General features: G+C 63.1%; 1 protein-coding gene across 5 annotated transcripts; it reads right to left on the bottom strand.

The window, feature by feature from the left end:
• Nucleotides 1–438: 438 nt before the first annotated feature.
• On the bottom strand, nt 439–15,389 carry NECTIN4 (nectin cell adhesion molecule 4). Of its 5 annotated transcripts, none has more exons than XM_070395728.1 (10): nt 14,948–15,385; nt 13,973–14,120; nt 6,608–6,964; nt 5,293–5,583; nt 4,295–4,415; nt 3,305–3,453; nt 3,035–3,194; nt 2,615–2,690; nt 2,292–2,366; nt 439–1,931 (listed from the first exon to the last, which is right to left on the bottom strand). In XM_070395728.1, exons 2-10 carry the CDS (start codon nt 14,049–14,051, stop codon nt 1,701–1,703), a joined length of 1,539 nt encoding a protein of 512 aa, XP_070251829.1. In that variant the 5' UTR covers nt 14,052–14,120; nt 14,948–15,385; the 3' UTR covers nt 439–1,700. The 5 variants fall into 5 exon arrangements, with proteins under 5 accessions (XP_070251829.1, XP_070251830.1, XP_070251832.1 ...); XM_070395729.1 differs by having other exon boundaries at nt 3,035–3,191; nt 14,948–15,384; XM_070395731.1 differs by lacking the exon at nt 2,292–2,366 and having other exon boundaries at nt 14,948–15,389.
• Between the last annotated feature and the right edge of the window lie 4,739 nt (nt 15,390–20,128).

Below are 20,128 nucleotides of genomic sequence, written 5' to 3'. Positions count from 1 at the left end.
CGTTGCTGGGCTCTGCCCATTGGTCGAGGGGAGGTGATGTCAGAGTCCTGGGGTGAGTGTGCGGCTGGGGTGTGAGCAGGTGACGGGCACTTAGAGCCAAGGATGCTGGGTCCCAGGTAGAGACCTGAGGCTGGTCCCCAGCGAGGCAGCTTGGAGCTGTGCCCAGCACACACAGGGAGGGAGGGCCAGGCCCGCCAACGGGCCCTTCACACAGGGACCTGGAAGCCCTTCCCGCTCGAGCCTCCGGGGAACTCCTCTGCGGTTTGGCTTCTTTGCCTGCCTCCCAGCCTGTGCTGCCCACGGACCCACAGCCCTGCCTGCCCCACCGGGTCTCACAGATGGTCCTCCCAGGACCACAGGACGGCGCTGAGGCCGACAGCAGGGTCCAGGCTTACACAGCTCAGGGGGCAAGACAGGAACAAGGCCAGACAGGTATCATCTGTTTATTTAAAAACAGACTATCATTTAATGTACAAATATGGACATATTTACATAGAATGTACACACTAGGCCCCAGATCCAAAGCCCTGGGCTGGCTGGGGAGCAGGGCGGGTCTCTCCTGTGACCAGGAAGCCGCATCGCAGGCCTGAACGGTGGCCTGCAGGCGCCCAGCTGGGGGCTCTGGCTGCATGTGTCTGAGTGGACCAGGCAGAAAGAGGCCTTGTCTCACTGCAGCCTCCAACCACAGAAACGGCCAAAAAAGCCCTGAGGTGGTGGCCCCAAGGCCCCAGGGGAAGGAGCCAGTCTGGCCCCCAGCAGCTCCTTCGCATCCCCTGAACCCCCACCCTCTCTCCCCAACAACAACTGAACCAGGAACCCTTGTCACCAAGTCCCAACAACCCCCCACAGGTCCACAGGCCACTGTGAACGTGACGAAGAAAGCAGAGGGGCTCAGGGGACAGAGGACTGACCCTGCCCTCCGGAGCCTCAGCCACTCCCACCCGCAGACCCCCTGGCTCCAGGCTCCCTCCCAGAGGCCACCTGGGCGTCCTGGGCATGTCTGTGCCGACAGCCTCACTTCAAGGAATGAGACACTTTCGTGTAAGTGAAAAGCTTGTTTACAACCTTCTCCTTACTAAAGGGCTCACAGCGCCGGTCCTTAAAGAAATATGTGCAGGCAGCAGGCCCAGCCACCAGAGGGCAGAGGGCTTCTCCTGTGGCAGCTGGAGCCTCTGGGGACCAGGCTGGCTTCACACTCGCCCCCTGGCTCCAGCGCTGGGAGCCCCGCTCCCCACCAGGAGCCAGATCCCAGCTCCAGCTGTGCCCGCACACCTGGGAGTGCCCACAGCAGCTCCACCTCTGGCCTCCAGCCTCCGCATCATTATAATACTGCTCTGGGGTCTGACGGAAACACCTGTTTGCAGGTGGAGGGCATGCAGCCATACAACACTCTCACGCAGCTGCCCGGGGCCTGGGCACAGCAGTACCGAGCACTGGACCCTGACAGATGGCATGACGCGCAGCACAGGCTCCCTCCTCACACACAGTCGGCGCAAACACACACACACACACACACACACACACACACACACACACACACACTCTGACCTGCGCACACAGCAGGGACTCAACCAATGGAGCCATCTGGGTATCAGACACAAGGGCTGGAGGAAAAGGTCGAACAGTCATCGGGGAGTGGGGGGCGAGATAGCTGAAATCCTGTCAGCAGAGGGAGCCAGGCTTTGGGAGGTGGGCCTGGGTCACACCAGGTGCCCCCGCCCATTGATGTAGATGCCATTGCCCGTGGGCTTGGCCCGCAGCGTCCCATTCTCCTGCACGAAGTGGCTCATGGCCTGCTTGATGCCCTCGTCGCGGTCCTCCTCCCCCTCTGCCCGCTCGCAGCCAGAACTGGGCGCCAGCAGCTCTGTCTGGGTCTCGATCTCCCGCACGGTGGTCAGTGTGGAGTAGCTGCGACCTTCGGGCTCTTCACTCTGGAGGCCAAGGGCAGAGGGCATGTCAGGAACCAAGACAGGGCAGCCATACCCTGGGCGGGGGCGGGGGGGGGGGGGGCGCGGAGGGGCAAGGTGGGGTCGTAGGTCAAGCATAAACAGGGGTCAGGGGTCATGGCTGTCTGAGAGGCACTGGGCATGAGAGGAGGAGCTGGGAGCAAGTGCTGGGTGTGGGGACAGAAATGGAGATGAAGGTGGAGCAGGAGGCAGGGTGGGGCCGTCTGAGCCAGGCTGAGGGGCAGGCCAAGGACAGGGAGGGGCCACTGACCCCCCGCCCCCCACTGGGAACAGGACAGGAGCCTGAGGAGAGTGGTGGGGACGCGGTGGGGCCGGGGGCCTCACCATCACAGAGCAGCTACTGTTGTCCTTGAGACTATCAGGGTGGCCCTCGGCTCTCAGCCCTACACTCTCCTCCGGCTGCAGGGCCCGGACACGGGGAGGAGTCAGGACAGGGCTCGGCCTCCACCTCTGTCTTCCACCAGCTCCTCCCTGACCACCACTCCCCCAACCCACAGTCCATTCTCTCCTGGATACAAACATCCTCGTGCCCCACCCCCCCAGGATCAGTGCTGATGGGGCTTCCCGAGGACCCAGGGAACCAAAGCAGCTGTGAGTCAGTGGCCAGCCCGACGGAGGGCTGTGCTCCTGGGCAGAGGGGCACCCACCTGGCTCCTGGGGTCCGAGTGGTGGGAATGCAGCCTCCGGATGGAGTTCTCCCTGGTCAGGGTCAGCTCCTCCTCACTGGGAAAGACACCCCTTGGTCAGGAGCGGGGACAGAGGTGGCCCTCCACAGGGAGCCCCCTGGCCGGGCCTCTGGGAGACAGGGCCCAGGGTGATGTGCTGTCCCTGCAAGTGTGCCCGACGGCTGTGGTGGCAGCATGGTTGCGGAGCATGTGCGCGTACAAGTGTGTGTGCATGGTGACACCTGGGTGTGTGGATCTGACCCTCACAGGCAGCGAGGTCCTCCCCATCAAGCTGTGGCCGACCCCGAGCCCCAGAGGCCCACCCCCTTTCCTCTCCTCGCTCCCCCCCCCGCGCCCCCCCCATCGCCCGTCTCCTCGTCCCCAAAAGCGGCCAGTACTCACTACTTCTGGGTCATCTGCCGGGCCTTGCGCCGATGGTATCGTGACATCAGCACCACCACCACCACCAGGAGGCAGAGCAGGAGCCCGGCGATCACACCCACCACCACCACGGAGGCCGACACCAGGTCCACCTGCTTCCCCGTGGCCTCCGCAGGGTCTGCTGGAGACAGGCTGCTTGAGCGGGAGCCCAGTTCCTGCCGTCCGCACGGAGCAAACCGCACCCCGCCCGCAGCCGGGCCCTCTGCTCGCGGCTGTGGCCCCCAAGCTTACCGAGCACCTCCACGGTGACCTGGGCCTCCCGCCGGGCGAGGTCATTGCTGACCTGGCAGACGTAGACACCACTGTGCTCAGCAGTCAGTGGGGGGAAGCCCAGGGTGTCCCCTTCCACGCGCACCCCGCTTGGCAGAGGTCCGTCCGGCCTGGAGGACAGGGAGCTGATGGGGGCTGTCGCCTGCGGCTGCACCACCGACATGCCCAGGCCTTGCTCCCCTTCCCGCCCCCATGTCGTCACCCGGTGCCGCAGGCCGTTCCCACGGTGCCCCTCCCACCCAGGCAGGTCCAGGCAGAGGCCCTCCTCCCTGCCGCTCAGCCTGACCTGGGCGCCCTCCACACGCGCATGCCATCCCACACGCTCCCACGGCAGCACAGCACCCAGACTGGGCACCAGGCACCTCTGGCATGAAGTCCACACAACAGGACACTTCATTCCTGTCTGGGCTCAGACGTACTTGGAAAAAGTGACTGGCGTCCCACCCCCAAGGCACCTTGCACAGGCCACGTGCGCCCGAGGCACCCACGTACGTGTGCCTGACCCTCCCTGAGTCCCTGGACCTCAGACCCTGGGGAAAGCCAAGTGCTCCTGAGGGAACCGGCGGAGTCGGGGGTGCTTCCGGGGCAGGCACCACCGTGGGTCACAGGAGCGTTGGTTTAACAGCAGTTACAATCAGCTGTATCCTGTTGTCTTACCCACTTTAGGAACTGATGTGCATGTATAAAATGTTAATACTTAAGTACTTCGTCATGTAAAAGTTAGGAAAAAAGCCAAGGTCTTTACTGGCTGGTTCCCTAAAATGATCGCATACCCGAGACTCCCCATGCAAGCCGATGCCACTTGGTGACCACGGCTGTTCTTGCGTTGGATGAGCCTGTGCCCCAATTTACCTGGGGCTCAAACTATGCCGTCCAGCCCCTCCTGAGCACATGCTGGCCTGAGAGAGAGGGGTCTGGGTCCGAGCGGCCCTCCCCAGGCCAGGCCCTCACCGTGTCCAGTTGTAGGTGGGCGGGGGCTGCCCCTCACTCAGGCACTTGAGTGTGGCGCCTTCTCTGCCGATCTGCCACAGCTTTTGGTCTTCAAGGCCCCGCACAGAGGCCTCTGCAAGGTCTGGGATGGAAGGCGGGAGGAGAAAAAATGGGAATGGTGGCTCTGATCTTGCTGTTCCTTCAAGGGCCCCCACCCCAGGCTCCACCGACCTGAAAGAGCCTCCCCTGCCTTCTCCTTCCTACTCACTGGTGCCAACTCAGCCCCCACCCCCACCCCCACCCTTGCACCTGGCCCGTGGTGCCTCGCCACACAGCGCCCTCTCCTCTCTGGGCTCAGAGGTCCTGGGGTACAGGTGCAAGGAGCCCCTACGTGCCTCAGCACACCCATGGTCACTCCTCCCGAACCCTCCGCGCCGAGGTCCCGCGGAGCTGTACTGGTTCATGCTCCCTGATTCTTGGGAAGCTAAACATCTACTATTCCATTCATTTCCTTAACAAACATCTGCTGTGGACCCACGTTGGGCCATGTGCTGGGTTAGTCTGAGTCAGAAACAGTCCTCACCCTTAGAGGCCCCACACCTCCTGCCAGGCCCCCGCTGCTCTGCGCACCTCCCTGCACTGAGCCCGAGCTGCTCTGCGCTCTGGGCTCCTAGTTCCCACGGGAGCCCTGAGTGGGTCTAACTCTCCTTCTACGGAGGAAGAAACGGCAGCCGAAGGGAGAGCGGCAGCTGGCAGCAGCTCCCATCCCGGCCTGGACACCCCGCCAAGTGCTTTCTATTCCTAGTTCACCTGTGATTCTCCCAACCAGCCTTTTAGGTCAGAGGCCGAAGGTCATCTGGGTGGGCTCCCCCCAGGCCTCACCTCTCGGACTGGTGCTCTCTCAGCCACATGCTGTGGCCACAGGACCCGGCTGGCCTGACGGTGGGGACGGTGGGGCTCAGGCTCTCAGGATCTCACCCTCAAAGCCCACGGGGCCCCACCCAAGACCCAGTACTCACAGGCCACCTGCAGGATGTGGGTGATCCTCTGGTCCTGGAGCAGGCCCGGGTGGGAGACCACGCAGGTGAGGGGCCGCCCATTCATGCTGCGGCTGGGCACCAGGCGGAACTCTGAAGTGACAGCCGCCGAGCGGGAGTGCTGGAAGGTGCGGCTGGACATCGTGCCCTTGACCTCTGTGTCCCAGGTCACGTTGGGAGCTGGGCTGCCCTCAGCTGTGCAGGAGGCGGCCAGTGTCAGGCCCTGGCCCTCTTCTAGCGCTGGACCAGGATTCAGTGAGGGCAGGGGAGGCACTGCAGGTGGGGGAGGGGGGTCATGGTCTGCACCCTGTCAGGAGGCCCTGCCCCATCCCAGTTCCATTCCCACCGGCCCCTGTTCTCTTATTTCACCAGGAAAGATACCAGGTGAGTGGCAGAATCTCATCTGACTTTATACCTGTCCACTGTTTGTATTTTTTACAATGAGCATGGGTTACTTTTAATGAAAACAATGAACTAATTAAAGATAACGTATATAAGAGTAATAGGCACACTTATTACGCACTTGCTAAGTGCCAAGTATTATGCTAAACACTTTACAAACAGCATCTCATCAGTCCTGCCAACAAGCCACTGAGGTGTACAGATATGGTTGTTCCTGTCCCATCGAGGACCAGAGGCTCAGGGCAGGGAAAGGCTGCCCCAGACCCGGCTCTTAGCTGCTCAAGCCGGGTTCACACTCCTATTTCCTAAAAGGCTGGCGACTAGGGAGATGACAGACCTGTTTTATCTTCATAACATTCGCAGCCTAAACCCAGGATGGAAAAGACTTCACTTGGCCTTGGGTTTGGGGCTTCCACCGACCACAAAGCGGGGACGTAAAGGGTCACTGTGGCCTCTGACCACACTCCCTGGGTCCCGGCCAAAAGAGACATTAGCCCCGGTCCTGCCACCCCTGGGCCCACGTGGAGCCCAGGTGCTGAGGGGCTTCGACCAGCGTCTGCTGGAAGCAGGTCAGACCCAGTGAGTGCGGCGGGGGCGGGGCAGGGCCGGGGCCCACCCGGAGGGCTGGGGCTCCGGGAGCTGAGAGCCCAGGGTGCCTGAGGGCCGAGGGTGCAGGTGAGAGAACTGGCTGGGCCCTGTCGCCCGAAAGAAACCGAGAGGGAGGTGTCAGGTCACCGGGAGGAAGAACTTGCGTTAAATGGCTCCTCCCAAGGCTGAGCCGGGGGTACCAAGGCGGGGGTCACTCTGGGTTTTGAAGGGGGTGGGCTGCAGGCCGCGCGCTCCCCCCGCCCCCGCAGGACCCGCTCCGACCCCCAGCCCCGGTCCGGCCGCTCACCCAGCACGCGGAGCCGCAGCCGCGCCTGGAAGCTGCCGGCGGGGAAGGTGCTCACGCGGCACTCGTACTCGCCCTCGTCCGCCTGCACCGCGTTGCGCAGCAGCACCGCGCCGTCCAGGGGGCCTCGCGCGGGCGGCCGCTCCACGCGCCCCTCGTAGGCGGGGCCCACGTGCAGCCCGTACTGCGCGTGCAGCAGCGCCAGCTCCCGGGCGCCCTCGGCCGCGTCGGCGCGCGCCCAGGCCACCTGCGCCACCTGCTCGTCGGGGCCCCCGCGGTAGAGGCAGGGCAGCCGGGCGTCCTGGCCCAGCACCACCGTCACCAGCTCCGGGGTCTCCAGCTCGCCCGCCGGGCAGCGGCCTGCGGGCACAGAGGCAGCGGGTTAGGGGCTGCGGGGCGGGACTCACAGCGACCGGGGCGGCGACGGCCGCTCCCCGGACGCCCACAGACCAGAGGGTGGGCGGCGCGTCCCTGCTCACCCGGTGGGGACACCGACGCCCGCGGCGGAGGCGCGGCAGCCACCCCCTCCCGGCCGGGACGTGCGGCCGCGACCGCTGGGGGCGGGGGACGGGGGACGGGGGCGGGAGGGACCCAGGCTGTGCCCGCAGGGGCGCGCGGTTCTGAAGTGCGCAAAACGGGGGGCCCAGGGCAGGCCTGCGCCCCGCCCCCGGAAAGATGGCTTTCAGGGGCCCAGGCGGGTGAGAGCCGCGTGTGGGAGGTCCGCCCGGGAGGCTCTTAGAACGTGGTTTTCCTGCTTGGAGGGGAGAGACCGGGTTCCTGGGAGGAAGGTGTGGGTGTGTGTGGGGGCTCCCCGCCCGCCCCAGCCAGTCCCTGAGACCGGAAGGCCGAGGCCGAGGCTCAGAGAGGAGGTCGGTCGGTCGGGCGTCTCGGGACCAGGACGCGGGCCAGGCGGAAGGGCGAGTGGCAGGGGCATCTGCCCGGGAGCCTCATCTGCCCCGGAGCCTCATCTGCCCCGGAGCCTCATCTGCCCCGGAGCCTCATCTGCGGAGCCTCATCTGCCCGGGAGCCTCATCTGCCCCGGAGCCTCATCTGCCCGGGAGCCTCATCTGCCCCGGAGCCTCATCTGCCCGGGAGCCTCATCTGCGGAGCCTCATCTGCGGAGCCTCATCTGCCCGGGAGCCTCATCTGCCCCGGAGCCTCATCTGCGGAGCCTCATCTGCCCGGGAGCCTCATCTGCCCCGGAGCCTCATCTGTGGAGCCTCATCTGCGGAGCCTCATCTGCCCCGGAGCCTCATCTGCGGAGCCTCATCTGCGGAGCCTCATCTGCCCCGGAGCCTCATCTGCGGAGCAGGCCCGGTCCCGGCCTCACAGCTCGCGGGGCAGACAGCCCTGGGGTGGGTTCTGACTCGGCGGGCTGTGCGCGACCAGGTGGGCGGAGAGGACCGGGTTCGGGAGGCGGAAGAGGAGGGCGAGCGAGGCAGGTAGGTCCGGAGTCCGTGGTTGGAGCCCAGTCGCCCGGGACCTTCCGCACCAGGCAGAGGGGTTCCGATTCGGTCAAGAGGGAACGCGAGTCACGAATCCGGGAGGCAGGGGTGCTGTGCCTCCGGCGGGAAAGCGAGAACCTGAACTAGGAGGGAGAGGAGGCGCTGTCCCTGGGAAAGGGCAGGATTTGGTTCCTGCACGGGGAGAGGGGAAGACGCAGACCCTCAAGGCCGCTGCCCACACCTGCTCCTGGCCCCGCCCGGATGCCCTCCTTCCTGTCTGCCGGCGCCTTCCCGCCGCCTGCTTTCACCTGCTCAGCGTTCACCCGGGGCCGCAGCTGCCTCCCACCAGGCTGAGCTCCTCAGAGGAGAGCCTGGGCCTCACATCACCTGTGGAAACGTGGATTCTGACTCAGTGCTTCCCATGGGAGCGTGTGGTCTGCATTCCTGGCTCATAATTGATACTCAATCCCTGTTTACTGATGACTGGATGAGTGAATGAGCGACTCGAGGAGAGACAGGCAGGAGGGGGAGAGGGTGGGCCCAGGAGGAAGGAGCAGTCTGGCTAGGCTAGGCAGGGAGGGGTGTGCATGGCAACCTTGCCAACCTTGGGGTGCAGGCAGGACAGACTGGTTAGCTGGGTTCACTGCAAAGGAAGAAAGAAAGGGGTGGAGGCCCGGCCCGCATGGCTCAGGGGCTGAGCGTCGACCTGTGAACCAGGAGGTCACGGTTAGATTCCAAGTCAAGGCACAGGTCTGGGTTGCGGGCTTGATTTCCAGTGTGGGGCGTGCAGGAGGCAGCTGATCCATGATCCTCTCTCATCATTGATATTTTTAATCTCTCTCTCCCTCTCCCTTCCTCTCTGAAATCAATAAAAACATTTTTTTTTAAAGAAAAGAAAGGGGTGGACAGGCAAGCATGGGGGGGCGGGGAGACAGAGAAGCCCAACTACAGGGGATCGGAGGGTTCCCCGAGGCAGAGCCGAGCAGGGGAGAGGGAGGGGCCTGCAGCCCTACTTGCAGGGGGGGAGGGGGCTGCTGCTGGGAGCTGGGAGAGCCTGAAAGGGACAGGACAGACCTGCAGGGCTGGATGCCAGGGCCCTGAGCTTCCCGAGCTGATGTTGGTCCCACCCAGCCCAGCCTGGGAGTCCAGCTAACTGCCTGTGCCCCTCCCAGCACATCCCCTGGACACAGGAAGGCAGGGCTGCCAGGCCAGGCCTGAGGTGGGCTTCCCGCACGTCCCCTGCGCCCAGCACTGCTGTCTGCATGCCGCAGGGGTCCAGTGCTTCAGCCAGGCACAGAGCCCTTCTAAAGACTGTTTCTGGGACACTTCCAGAGGCCTATTTTTCACTCATTCCTGAGGCTTGCCAACCATCTGCCACCCCCTCCCCACTAATCACCCACATTTCCCCCCAAAATAACTTCATAGAGCACAACAGGCATCAAGTGCCCAGCACATGCCTGAGTCCAATCCTCACATCCCTACTGTGAGCCCAAGACCCACACTCCCCAGAGACAAGCCCAAGGCCTGCACAGGACCCAGTGAAGCAGGAAAGCCCTCGGCTGCAGTCTTCAGGGGAGAGAGCTGGGCTCAAATGGATCCAGAGCTCAGCCGCCAGCGCAGAGCAACCTCCTCTCCCCCAGCCAGCACCTACCTGGCATAGCATGATGATGTCACCAGAGCAAAGGATGATGTCACCAAAGCCGCCTGCCAGGTGAGGTCACCGTGTGAGCACCCAGTGCCAGGCCAGGCCCACCACCCTCCTGCTGCACACTGCTGAGGCCCGTGGCCTCTGCTGGCTGCACTCCTCCCTCTGACCCTCCCAGCCTCCTCCCAGAGCCCAGGACGCTGGTCAGGAGCCTTGGTGATTCAGACCTGCTGTGGAGCCACAGCCACCACCAGCCACCACCTTGCGCAAGGGAAAGAACAGGCCCAACTGGCCCAACGGGATCCCTGCCCTCGGCCTCCCCACCCCGGCCAGGCCCCACGCCACCAGCTCCCAGACAGGTCCTCCAGTCCTGGCTGCTCCCACCCTGAGCTTTTGTCCCGACTTTCCTGGATGTGAGGCCTGGCCTGTGACCTCGGGAAGGGACTGAGGCTGCCGCCATGGAGTATCTCCGGAGGGAGACTCTTCCTGGGAGGGGCCTCTCCCTACAGCATTCCCGGGGGTACAGGGAGGGGAGTGTGAGCCTGTGGTGAGGGCCTGGTTGCTCTGGTTGTGGTTCACATGCATGTGAGGCTGCCTCCTTGCACGAAGGGGTGTGTCACACACTCGGGTTCATGCCTTACCTTCATGAGTGTATGTGCTTGTGGTGAGGCATGAACACGAGTGTGTGACACACCCTGTCCCATGGACTCTGCGCGTGGCGAGTATTTGGATGTGGGTTCCCCTGGTGTCTGCATGCCTCCCTGTCTCAGCTGCCCGGTGGGCGGTGTGTGGCTGTGTCCATCTGGAATGTCCCTCACGTTGCCCTCCCACCTCACCAAGGGCAGAGTCATCTCAGGTGGAGGGGCCCAGAGATGAAGTCATGTCTCTCAGGGGATGCCCTGGGCAGCTGCCATCATGGGCTCCCCAACAACAGAACAAGAGCTCTCTCTACCCTTGTCCTCAGGACTACCCCTCCTCCCCCAGCCACTCCCCAGGGCCCCCAGCACCTGTGGCCTGAGGAGGCCTCTCCCTGGGAATGTCTGCTGCCACCACCAAGGCAACCCTGGTCTGGCCCCGGGCTGGGTGAGGGTTGTCTGGTGTGGGTTGGTGGGAGGAGGATGCTGCCTGGGGCTAAGGGAGGGTCCAAGTCATCCAGGGTCTCAGCCGCATTAACGCTGCTCTCCCCCCCGCCCCCCCGCCGCCTCCATGGGAGGGAGTGGAAGAAGACACAGGTGAGATTGGGGGGAGAAAGGACCTGGAAGGGGATCCCTGAAGCCCCCATTCAGGACGGCAGCACAGCCCTGTTTCCTCCCCTCCCAGGCAACCTTGGCCTCAGAGTAAAACCAGGAGAGTCTCACTCTGCTCATCCACCCCCCTCCTTACCTCCCATTGTCCTAAGCCCCCAGCTTAGCAACCTGGGCAAAGCGCCCACCCTCCGATGAGCGTCTGGGGAGGGGGCTGCAGCAGGAGCGGGCGATGAGAACAATGGGGCAGGGCAGGCCTGGAGGCAGCCCCACTCGGCCCAGACGCAGCTCCAGCTCAGATAAGTCCTCTAAACCCCCCCGGAGCCAGTCTGAGCCTGGCTGAGTCACCAAACAGCCACACTGTGGGTGGGAGACCCAGAATTCAGCTTCTCCCAAACTCCTGAGATCCTACCACCCGCGCCCCCCACCCCCATCCTGCCAGCCACCCTCCAAGTGTGGCCAGCTCTGCCCCACCCAAATCCCAGCCTCACCTCAGCTCTCAGCACACACCAATTTGAGGTGAGTGGGGGGAGGGGCAGAGGATGATGGGAAAGGCCAGGGCCAGAGGCTCCTGCCTGCGGCGTGGTTCCACGTGCACCCTCCTCCCCGGGCTGTGGCCCCAGTTCCCAGCCTCACCTTCCATTTTTATTCTGCTCCCAGGTCCAGCCAGGGGCTCCCTCCCGACTCAGCTCCTGCCCACCCCACGCTCCTTCCTCCCTAGACCTGGTTCAGAAGGGCACGTTTCAGAGGCCAGAAAGCCCAGGCATTCTCCCTCACGAGGCTTAACCATCCACTTGGCTGGGGACCCCAGGACCCCAAGGCTGCAGTCTAGAGGCTGGGGCCGTCAGCTCTGCGATGAGCCCGTCGCTGCCATCTCTGTGCACCAGGGTAGGACTGAGGTTTTGGGGTGTCCTCCCTGCCCCCCTTTCTGGCCTTGGGTGGGGAAGATCCCACAGGAAAGGGCTGCCCCACAACAGAAGTAGAAAAGCAGGGATGTGCCTCCCTTTCTAGGAAACCAGCCTCAGACTAAAAGCTGGTCCCCCTCAGGGTGAGGGCGGGACTGGCGAGCCCCCGCCCCTGGCCTTGCGGGCCCACTGGGGCCAGACCCAGCTGGGAAGAGGAGCTACTGAGGGTGTCAGCAGACACGGGTCCCTCATGCCCAGGGCAGGAGGTGGGGGAGGGAGAAGGAGAAGGGAGGGGACCTCACCCGGAAACTCATCTCATTAAAGAGAAACAAAGAGCCTTGGTGCAGGCGCCTCCCCAGCCTCCTCCTCGGTCAGGGGTGGGGCACGGCCCTGGGGCTCAGCGCTGTCAGGGCCCGCGTTGGGGGTGGGGGGGCACTCATGGGCAGGGGCAGGGACAGTGTCCAGGGTGAAGCCAGCCTTGGTCCCACCCAGAGAGGCAGCCAGGACCCCCTTTATCACCACAGCCAGACCGCCCTCCGCGCGGCCTGACCATTCACACCGAGGACCTCAGGGCTGGAGCCACGGAGACACCCGCCGCCTCTGGGTCTAAGACTTGTTTCTGTGTTGCCCAAGGTCCCCTAACAAATAAAGAGCAGAAACAGCCAGAACTCAAGGTTTTTTCAGAGACAAGAAACCCTTCAGCCTCCGGGAGCCGCTGGGGAGGAGCCGAAACACACAGAGGCCTGAGCGATGGGGCAGCTGCTGGGCTGGACCCGAGGCCTGCCTCTCGGCCCTCGGAGCAGCCTCAGCCTGCGCCTCACAGCAGCGCCTGCGGCCTGCAGCGGCTCCCTGGGCACCAGCCTCGGGGGCCTGGAGCCAGGCTGCTTCCCGCCATTGCCTCGTCCCCTGTCCGTCTGTCAGGCCTGGGCAAGGCCGAGGACGCCCTAACTGGAAGCCCTCCCTGGCTTCTCTTAGAAAGAAGCTCTGGGCCATGGAAAGGTGTAGGGACCGGGTCTGGCTCAGGGCGTCCTACTTCTCACCCTGAGGGACTCAGTCCCAGGGGCCTCTCTGCCTCATTTCCCTCCGTACAGTGAGGGCGTCGGAGCTGCGACCTCTCTGATCCTGCCCCGTCCGGAGACACAGCCACCCCATCCTCAAGGTGTGGGCAGGTCCTGCAGGCAAGTGGCTGCCCAGCCGCCAGGCCCGGCAACCAGGCCCCACCTTCTGGACCTGAGCAAGTGAGAAGGGCTCTGTGGAGAAGGGGAATGAAGATGGGGGGTAGAAGCTCAGTGCCCTGTGATTGGAGGCTGGGCCACACAGCCAGGCTCGCTGCCCTGACAGCCTCAGCTGGGGTGAGGCAGGGCCATCGCCCGTCGGGCACGGAAGCAAGGGCCCTGCTGGACGACCAGGCTCCGTGGCGGCTCCCGGGACTGGGGAGAGAGTCCTATGCAGGCAGGTCCCTGTGTCCCAAAGGAACGGAGTCTCAGTTACGCATGGCCCACTGTGGTCTTATCCCATCGGAAGCTTAGAAGTTCCTGTCATTTATCTCAGCTCCATAGACATTAGACGGCAGAAATACAAGGCGTCTACGTGAGGAAATGGGGACAGGAATGAGCAAAAGGGAACCACACCTAGCTAGACCCCAACCCATCTGAGTAGTCACCTCATTACCACCCTGGGATCTAAGAGTGTGTCCAGGGGAAGAGAGGGGCCAGAGCCCCCACCAGGCGCCTGGTCCTGGGACTCTGGGAGAGAGAAGGAGAAAAAAACCCCGGTTCCTCTCTGGGCATCAGCTCCCCACACCCCATGACTGGAACCAGCTCACCCCTGAGTCAGCCTCAGTGCCACTCAGCAGTTCCGGGCTCAGCAAGGAGGTGAGGGCTCCTCCCGGGGACCCTGGTGGAAGGGCCCCTCCAGCCCACCCCTGCTCCCTGCCGGTCACCTCATCTCTCCTCCCAGGGACCTCAGCAGGAGGGGACACCAAGGGGAAGAGCTACCTGACTCCCCGGGGGCAGGGCCAGCAGCTGGGTGAGAGAGAGGTTGGATCCTCAGTCTAGCCTCATGGGGGGCGGGGGGGGGGGGGGCTGGTGGCTCAGAAGCGAGGGTCCTGTGGGCTCCGGGAGGCCTACCTGCAAGTGACGCCAGGAGCAGCAGCAGCAGCAGCCAGGCCTCAGGCCCCTGCATGTCGGCTCCCAGGGCCAGGGGCATTGGTCCCACGCAGAGCTGCCCCAAGTTCCTGAAGTGCCACCGGGCTCTCCCTGGGCGCCAGCTCTAGGGCTGGAGAGGGCACCGACCCCAGAGGCAGGAGGGTCACAGGTCCTCGGGCCCTGGCGCACCTGCGCGTCCCCCTGGAGCTCCCGCTAGGGGTCCTGGCCCCGTTCTGCACCCAGCGGCAGCTGCCCCCCCAGAAGCCGTGATGGGAGCTCCGAGCTCCCCAGAGCTGCTTCCCACGCCGTGGCCAACAGCTACGGCAGAAACTGGGAACCTGCTCAGCAGGTCAGAACAGGTGCGTCAGGGGCTGGGCCTGGCAGAGGCTTGCAGCCGCACCCCCTGGCCGGGACTAATGGGCGCTGGGGAGGGAGGGGAGGACCTGGGGGTGGGATTCCAGCCTCAGCTCCAGGCTTCACCTGGCAGCATGGAAGGGGCTGTGAAGAGAGAGGCGAGCAGAGGCCGGGTGGCTAAGGAGAGAGGCACCGGGCCAGCAGGAACAGGGCACGGCCCTGTGGGTAGGAAGGAACCTGAGCATCCCACACCCTGCCAGCCGGTGGCCTCTCGTCTCCTAGAGGGCTCAGCTCTGGGGCCACAGAATCAGGGAAAGGCAGAACCAAGGACAGTGCCTGCCCACCCCACCCCCCATCCCTCCGAGGAGGAGCCAGGAGGGGAAAGGGTGCTGGAGGCCTCTCTGGGTTTGCTCAGACACCTTTCCCCCTGAGGTAGGGAGCTCGTTCAAAGACCCCTAAGAAGGAACTAAAGTGACCCCCTGACCCCACCCACATGTAGGAGATGCCGAGGGATTGACCAAGGAATTCGCCCAGGCCCTCTCAGCGTCACCCCTTCTGGACCTGGCCCTTCCCATCATCGCCAGGGTCATGTTGCCCACTTACCTCATAACACTGGCAAGACCCGCGTCTGGACTCGGTCAGGACCACCTGGATTTGAGCGGCCTCCTGCTCTGGCTTGAGAGGTCGGCCCTTCACTCGTCTCGTCGTCTGTGCACCTTACCTCCTGGCTAAACTGTCAGCTTCAAGTCAAGTGACATTGAAGCCTGATGTGTGCCCGGGAGTCAGTGAATGTGCAAAGCGAGGGGCAGGGTGGGGCTGGGCTGTGAGCACCTCGGAAGTCAGGCTTGCGTTACAACCTTGTCTGCGGTCCATGCGGGACAGCCTCCCGCGTGCAGTGGGACCGAGTACAGTTTTGTTCATGGCATGAAGCCATGAGTGAAGGGGTGCCTGTGACCCCGCCCTGGCTCTAGGTCCCACCCTCAGCAACCACATGGCTGTGACCTCTTCTTCAAGGGCAACAGGGGCCAGGCTGGATCCCAAACTCCCAGTTTCTCCCCACGGCCACCTGGTGAGCCCCTTCCAGCCTCAGGACTCAGGCCAGGGTGGGGTTAGGGCTGAGAGCAACCCACCCTGACGCTGCAGGAGGTCGGGGCAGGGTGGGGGCGGGGACGGAGGGCACCGGTGTTGTGATCGTCCTTGTCTCACGTGGGCCCTGCTGCCTGCCTTTTCCTTCCCACGGACTCACCCTCTGGGACCAGGGAGCCACAGGGAAACTGAGGCCTGGGTGGGAAAGCAGTCTGCTCACAGGCCGTACCCAGGCCCTGTGCCTTGTCAGCTTCCCCACTCGCCATATGCCCCCACAGTGCTGGCAGTCAGAGTCCCCCCAAGTCCGTATGGAGCCATGGACGGAGGAGGCCTTCCCAGGTGCTGGGAGGCCAGATGGATGCTAGAGGTGCCAGCTTAGGGAGGGCCTCTCTCTCCCTCACCTTCTCACCCTCCCTGGGAGTCCCCACTGTGCTGGATGCAGTGTCCCCTCAGGCCTCTGCTCCCCTGTCCGGGGTGAAGCCTGCAGAGGCAGGTCCTAGGGTACGAGCTGCAAGGAGATGGCTGGGGAGGATTCTCCAGACCAGGGCCTGGCCTCCTGGGCGTGCGCTCCCTTCCTCACTGGACCCCCACGGCCCTCATGCCTCACTGCCTACCCTCCCCCACCACATTCTGGGTCCTAAGAATGGGGGCAATTCAAGCCACGGCGGCATCTTCACCACGAGCACGTCTGAGCGGTGCCCCACATGCGTGCCTGGTGCCAGGCAACGGAGTCCCTTCCACCGGCAGGTCATGGGCACCACGCTGTGCCAGCCCAGGAGCCCTCCACCAGCAGAGACAGGCACAGCGAGCAGAACGCGCTCTGTGCCTCCCCGTCCGGCCCCTCATGTCTGTGAGCTGCCCCATCCCCGGTGCCCATTGCCTGCAGGTGGCCCAGCACCGCCCGCCCGTAGCCCTTCTCTCCCTGTGGCAGCTCACACCTGAGCCAAACCGGTTGGAGTGGGTTGTGCTGAAATTTTTGTTTGTGTCAATGGGACTTGGAAGTGAGTCAGGCAGGGCCAGGGATGGGCGGGGCGGGTGGGAGAGGGAAGAGTGAGAGTGAGGGTCAGACTGAGTGGGCACGGGAGGCAGGCGCCAGGGGCTGGGAGGAGGGTTGGGGGCAGAGGAGAGTTTGTCTGTGGTGAGATCCCAGGTCAGAGGGCGTCAGAGGCGGGAGGACACTGACTCTGGGAGAGATGGGGGCGGGGGTAAGACGTCCGAGGGGAGCCAGCTGCCAGCTGCGTGGTGTGGGCCCGGGTCTGCGCCGCCCGCCCGTTTCTGCCCCCCTCTGCTTCTCCGATGTTGTTTCCCTTTCTCGTCGGCTCATTGCCTTGGTCTCTGCACTTTGTACAGAAAGGTGTTGGGGTGCTGCTACTGTGGTGGGAGATGAGGGATGTGGGACTGGCTTCCATCCCCCAGGCCACCCCTCTCGCTCCTCCCTAGGACGCTCCTCGCCCGTGGAGGGTGAGGAGGGACCCCGCACAGAACACAGGGTCTCCAGCCCCATCTCCGCCTGGAAACACCGCTCCCCTTCGCCGCAGCGTCGCTGCCCGGGTTAGGATCGTCCTGTTTTCCACGGATTCCGTCTCCCTTGGCCACACGCTGTGCTGCTCCCGCCAGCCTGTCCCACAGGCCCATGGCCCATCCCTTCATGACAACCACACCTCCTGGTCGCCCAAGGCATCCCTCAGAGCTCAGGGGGCGGGATCCTACCCCAAAGCGGAGAGGACCACGGGGGTAGGAGGTGGCTGAGCATCATGCACGTTTGGTCCTGCTTCTCGGTGGCTGCTGTGTGCGGAGCCCCCATGTCACTCTCAGCCGTGCACCCCCACCTGTCGGGAAGCAGGGCCGAGGCTGAGACAGATGCCGAGAGTCTTTGTCCTGTGCCTCTGGGTGAGCTGGCACTTTTAGAAGGTTCTGGAAATAGGAGAAACAGGTCCTGGACAAGAGGAGGAGCCGCGTGGAATCGAGTCTTCCACATGGTGACAGCAACAGCCCTCCATCCCCTCCGTGAGGAGAAGGTAAGAGCAAAGGTGAGGTCGAGTCCTGTGGATTTGCTGACAGTGGATTCTGTGAGTGGCCCCAAGCTGTGCTCCCCTGCGCCCCGTCTCCATCCAGCCACACATCTGCCAGGCTCCTCCCAGGGAGGCCATCTGCTGGGCGCATGGCGTAGCCTGCCACCCTGGGCCATCTCCAGGCAGCAACAGGCCTCTAGCTTCTCGGCTGGGTGCCGCAGGGCGGCTCCTTCCTGGCCATCAGGCTCGCTCTGGCCACCACCCACCTGGCCTCCCACGATGAAGCGTCAGCCCAGCCCCAGCGCAGCTGCCGGCAGCAAATGAGACCCCGAGCAAGAAAGAGCCAGCACCAGGGCTGTGGGAGCCTGGAGGGCGGGAGCCAGGGCAAGCGGGGAGACCGGGGAGACCAGACCACAGAGGACACAGGGGAGGTGGCTTTTGGAGGAACTGAGGGTTCCTGTCATTTGAGGGCAGATTTTCTTTTGAATTTACTGTCAGCCTCCCCTCATCTTTGTGAACCCCAATTCCCTCTCTCTCCCCACCAGCACCCACAGTCCCAGCCCTGAGCTCCCCCTCAGGCTCAGCAGGCAGGGCAGTGGCCTGGCCAGATGCCCTCGTCCAGGGCACAAGGCTCGCTCCCTGGCGGCCCTGGAAAGCTGGGGCCAGGTCTTCTGGTTCCTGGACACCCCAAGGCCCCACGGCAGCAGGACTGGCTCTCGGCCTCGGAGACTTGGACCCTGACCTGCACCGGCTTTCAGTCCCAGAGGCGAGACTGGGAGCCTTTGAGCTGTGGTGCAGCTGCGTGTCCGGCCTGAGGGAGCAGCAGGGGAGGGAACCAGAAGACACCCCCTAGATGTGCATCATGCCTTCTCACGGGAGCCCCTGGGAACCTCCCTCCAGGCTCGTCCTAAAGACTGCTGGGCCCCCCGGCTCCTCCGCAGCTCTAGAGGGGCATAAGGTCTGAGATCAAGAGATTTCCACGGGGCAATCAGCACGGCCGGAGAGACTGGCCAGAGGCTAAGGAAAGGGCAGAGGGACAAAGGGGCGGCCCTCTCCCCTTGCCAGCCGCTCCCTCCCAGGCCCAGGCCTCCATGCTCTCTTCTGTGGGGGAATCCCACGCCCTGAAAAGGCCCCAAACATGGAAGCCCAGGTCTTCATCAGTTACCAAGACCCTACACCCGCTGGGCCGGCGGGGCTCAGTGGTTGAATGTCGACCTATGAACCAGAAAGTCACGGGTAGATTCCCAATCCGGGCACATGCCCAGGTTGTAGGCTTGATCCTGGGTGGGTGGTGGGGAGGGGGGACCTGCAGGAGGCAGCTGATCCATGATTCTCTCTCATCATTGACGTTTCTGTCTTTCTCTCCCTTCCTTTCTCTGAAATTAAAAAAAAAAAAAAAATGACTTCATGCCTGTACTCAGGGCCACACACTGGTCCAGTTCGAAGCGCAGCCAAGGGAAGAAGTGCGGCCGCTCCTGGGAAGTTCCAAAGCTCTTGGCAGGGAAGTCGGAGGGTTGGTTCTGTTTAGCATCATAGAGAGAGAACAGGGCAGACCCAGAGAGAGAAACACAGAGGTGGAAATGGTAAAAGACAGATCTCAGGCACAGTGAGGCAGGGGGAGCCTAGAGACAGAGAGACTCAGAGAGATGCACACACGCAGCAGCATCCGAAAGCCGTCGTTCAAAGAGACACAGCAGCCAAGACAAGATAAAAACGAAGAGAGAAAGACGTCTGGGGGGTTTCCGGGTGTCTACCTGCCCACTGCTGGGGTCACTCAGGTACTTCCTCTTCTGCCCTCGAGTTTTTATGTTTTTAAAAATACATTTTTAAACTGATTTCAGAGAAGAAGAGAAAGTTAGAAAAGTCAATGATGAGATAATCATTGATCCGCTGCCTCCTGCATGCCCCACTCTGGGGATCCAGCCTACAACTCAGGCATGTGCTCTGACCAGGAATTGCACCTTGACCTCCTGGTTCATGGGTCAATGCTCAACTACTGAGCCACGCCAGCCAGGTTCTGCCCTCAATTTTGACCACTCAACAGTGACCCAATGATACTTTCTTACTCAAGATCACCAAGTCCCTCAAAAATTCAAGTTCTCTCCCATCCTCATCCCATCTCACCACCATTTTCTAACGCACCCGATTCCTCTCCAGCACATGTCAGAGGAGTGTCTAACATCTGGCCCTTGCTATCATTCCTCTGTCCTGTTTGTCCACATCCTTATTCTGGCTGAGCTGAGAGTGGAGGCTAAGGCATGGGGCCAGGTGTCGGCTGGCCAGAATGAGCTGTTGGGGGGGACGTAGAAGGGTCCAGAACAGCAGAGGAAGACCCACAGAAAGGGCAGGAAAGGTGGGGGAGCCGGGGAGACAAAGGCAGAGAGGATTTTGGAATCTCCAGAGTGTGACTGAGACCCGCGGGCCCCATTGTTGGCTGTGTGAACTGAATAGTGCTGAGAACCAGGGATGGGTCCGTCACAAAATGGGGTTAAGGCAAGAAGAAGCCAGACTGAGCGTTTTGTGAAGGTTTGAGACCAGGAGGCATAGATTTGGGCGTGGACAGACCCAGACTACGTCTGAGAAGCTGGGCTGCAGGGAGCCTTGCTGCCAAAAAAGGTCAGTTTATATAGGGTCACGTCAGGGTTAGATTTTTAGGATGACCTGCCCACCCCCACGCCTGGGTATC

The sequence above is a fragment of the Myotis yumanensis genome, unplaced genomic scaffold (genome assembly GCF_028538775.1).
Source record: "Myotis yumanensis isolate MYYU_CA2020_CCGP unplaced genomic scaffold, mMyoYum1.0.hap1 SCAF_17, whole genome shotgun sequence".
In the NCBI taxonomy this organism is placed as follows: Eukaryota; Metazoa; Chordata; class Mammalia; order Chiroptera; family Vespertilionidae; genus Myotis; species Myotis yumanensis.
This window is presented reverse-complemented; position numbering and strand designations above follow the sequence as displayed.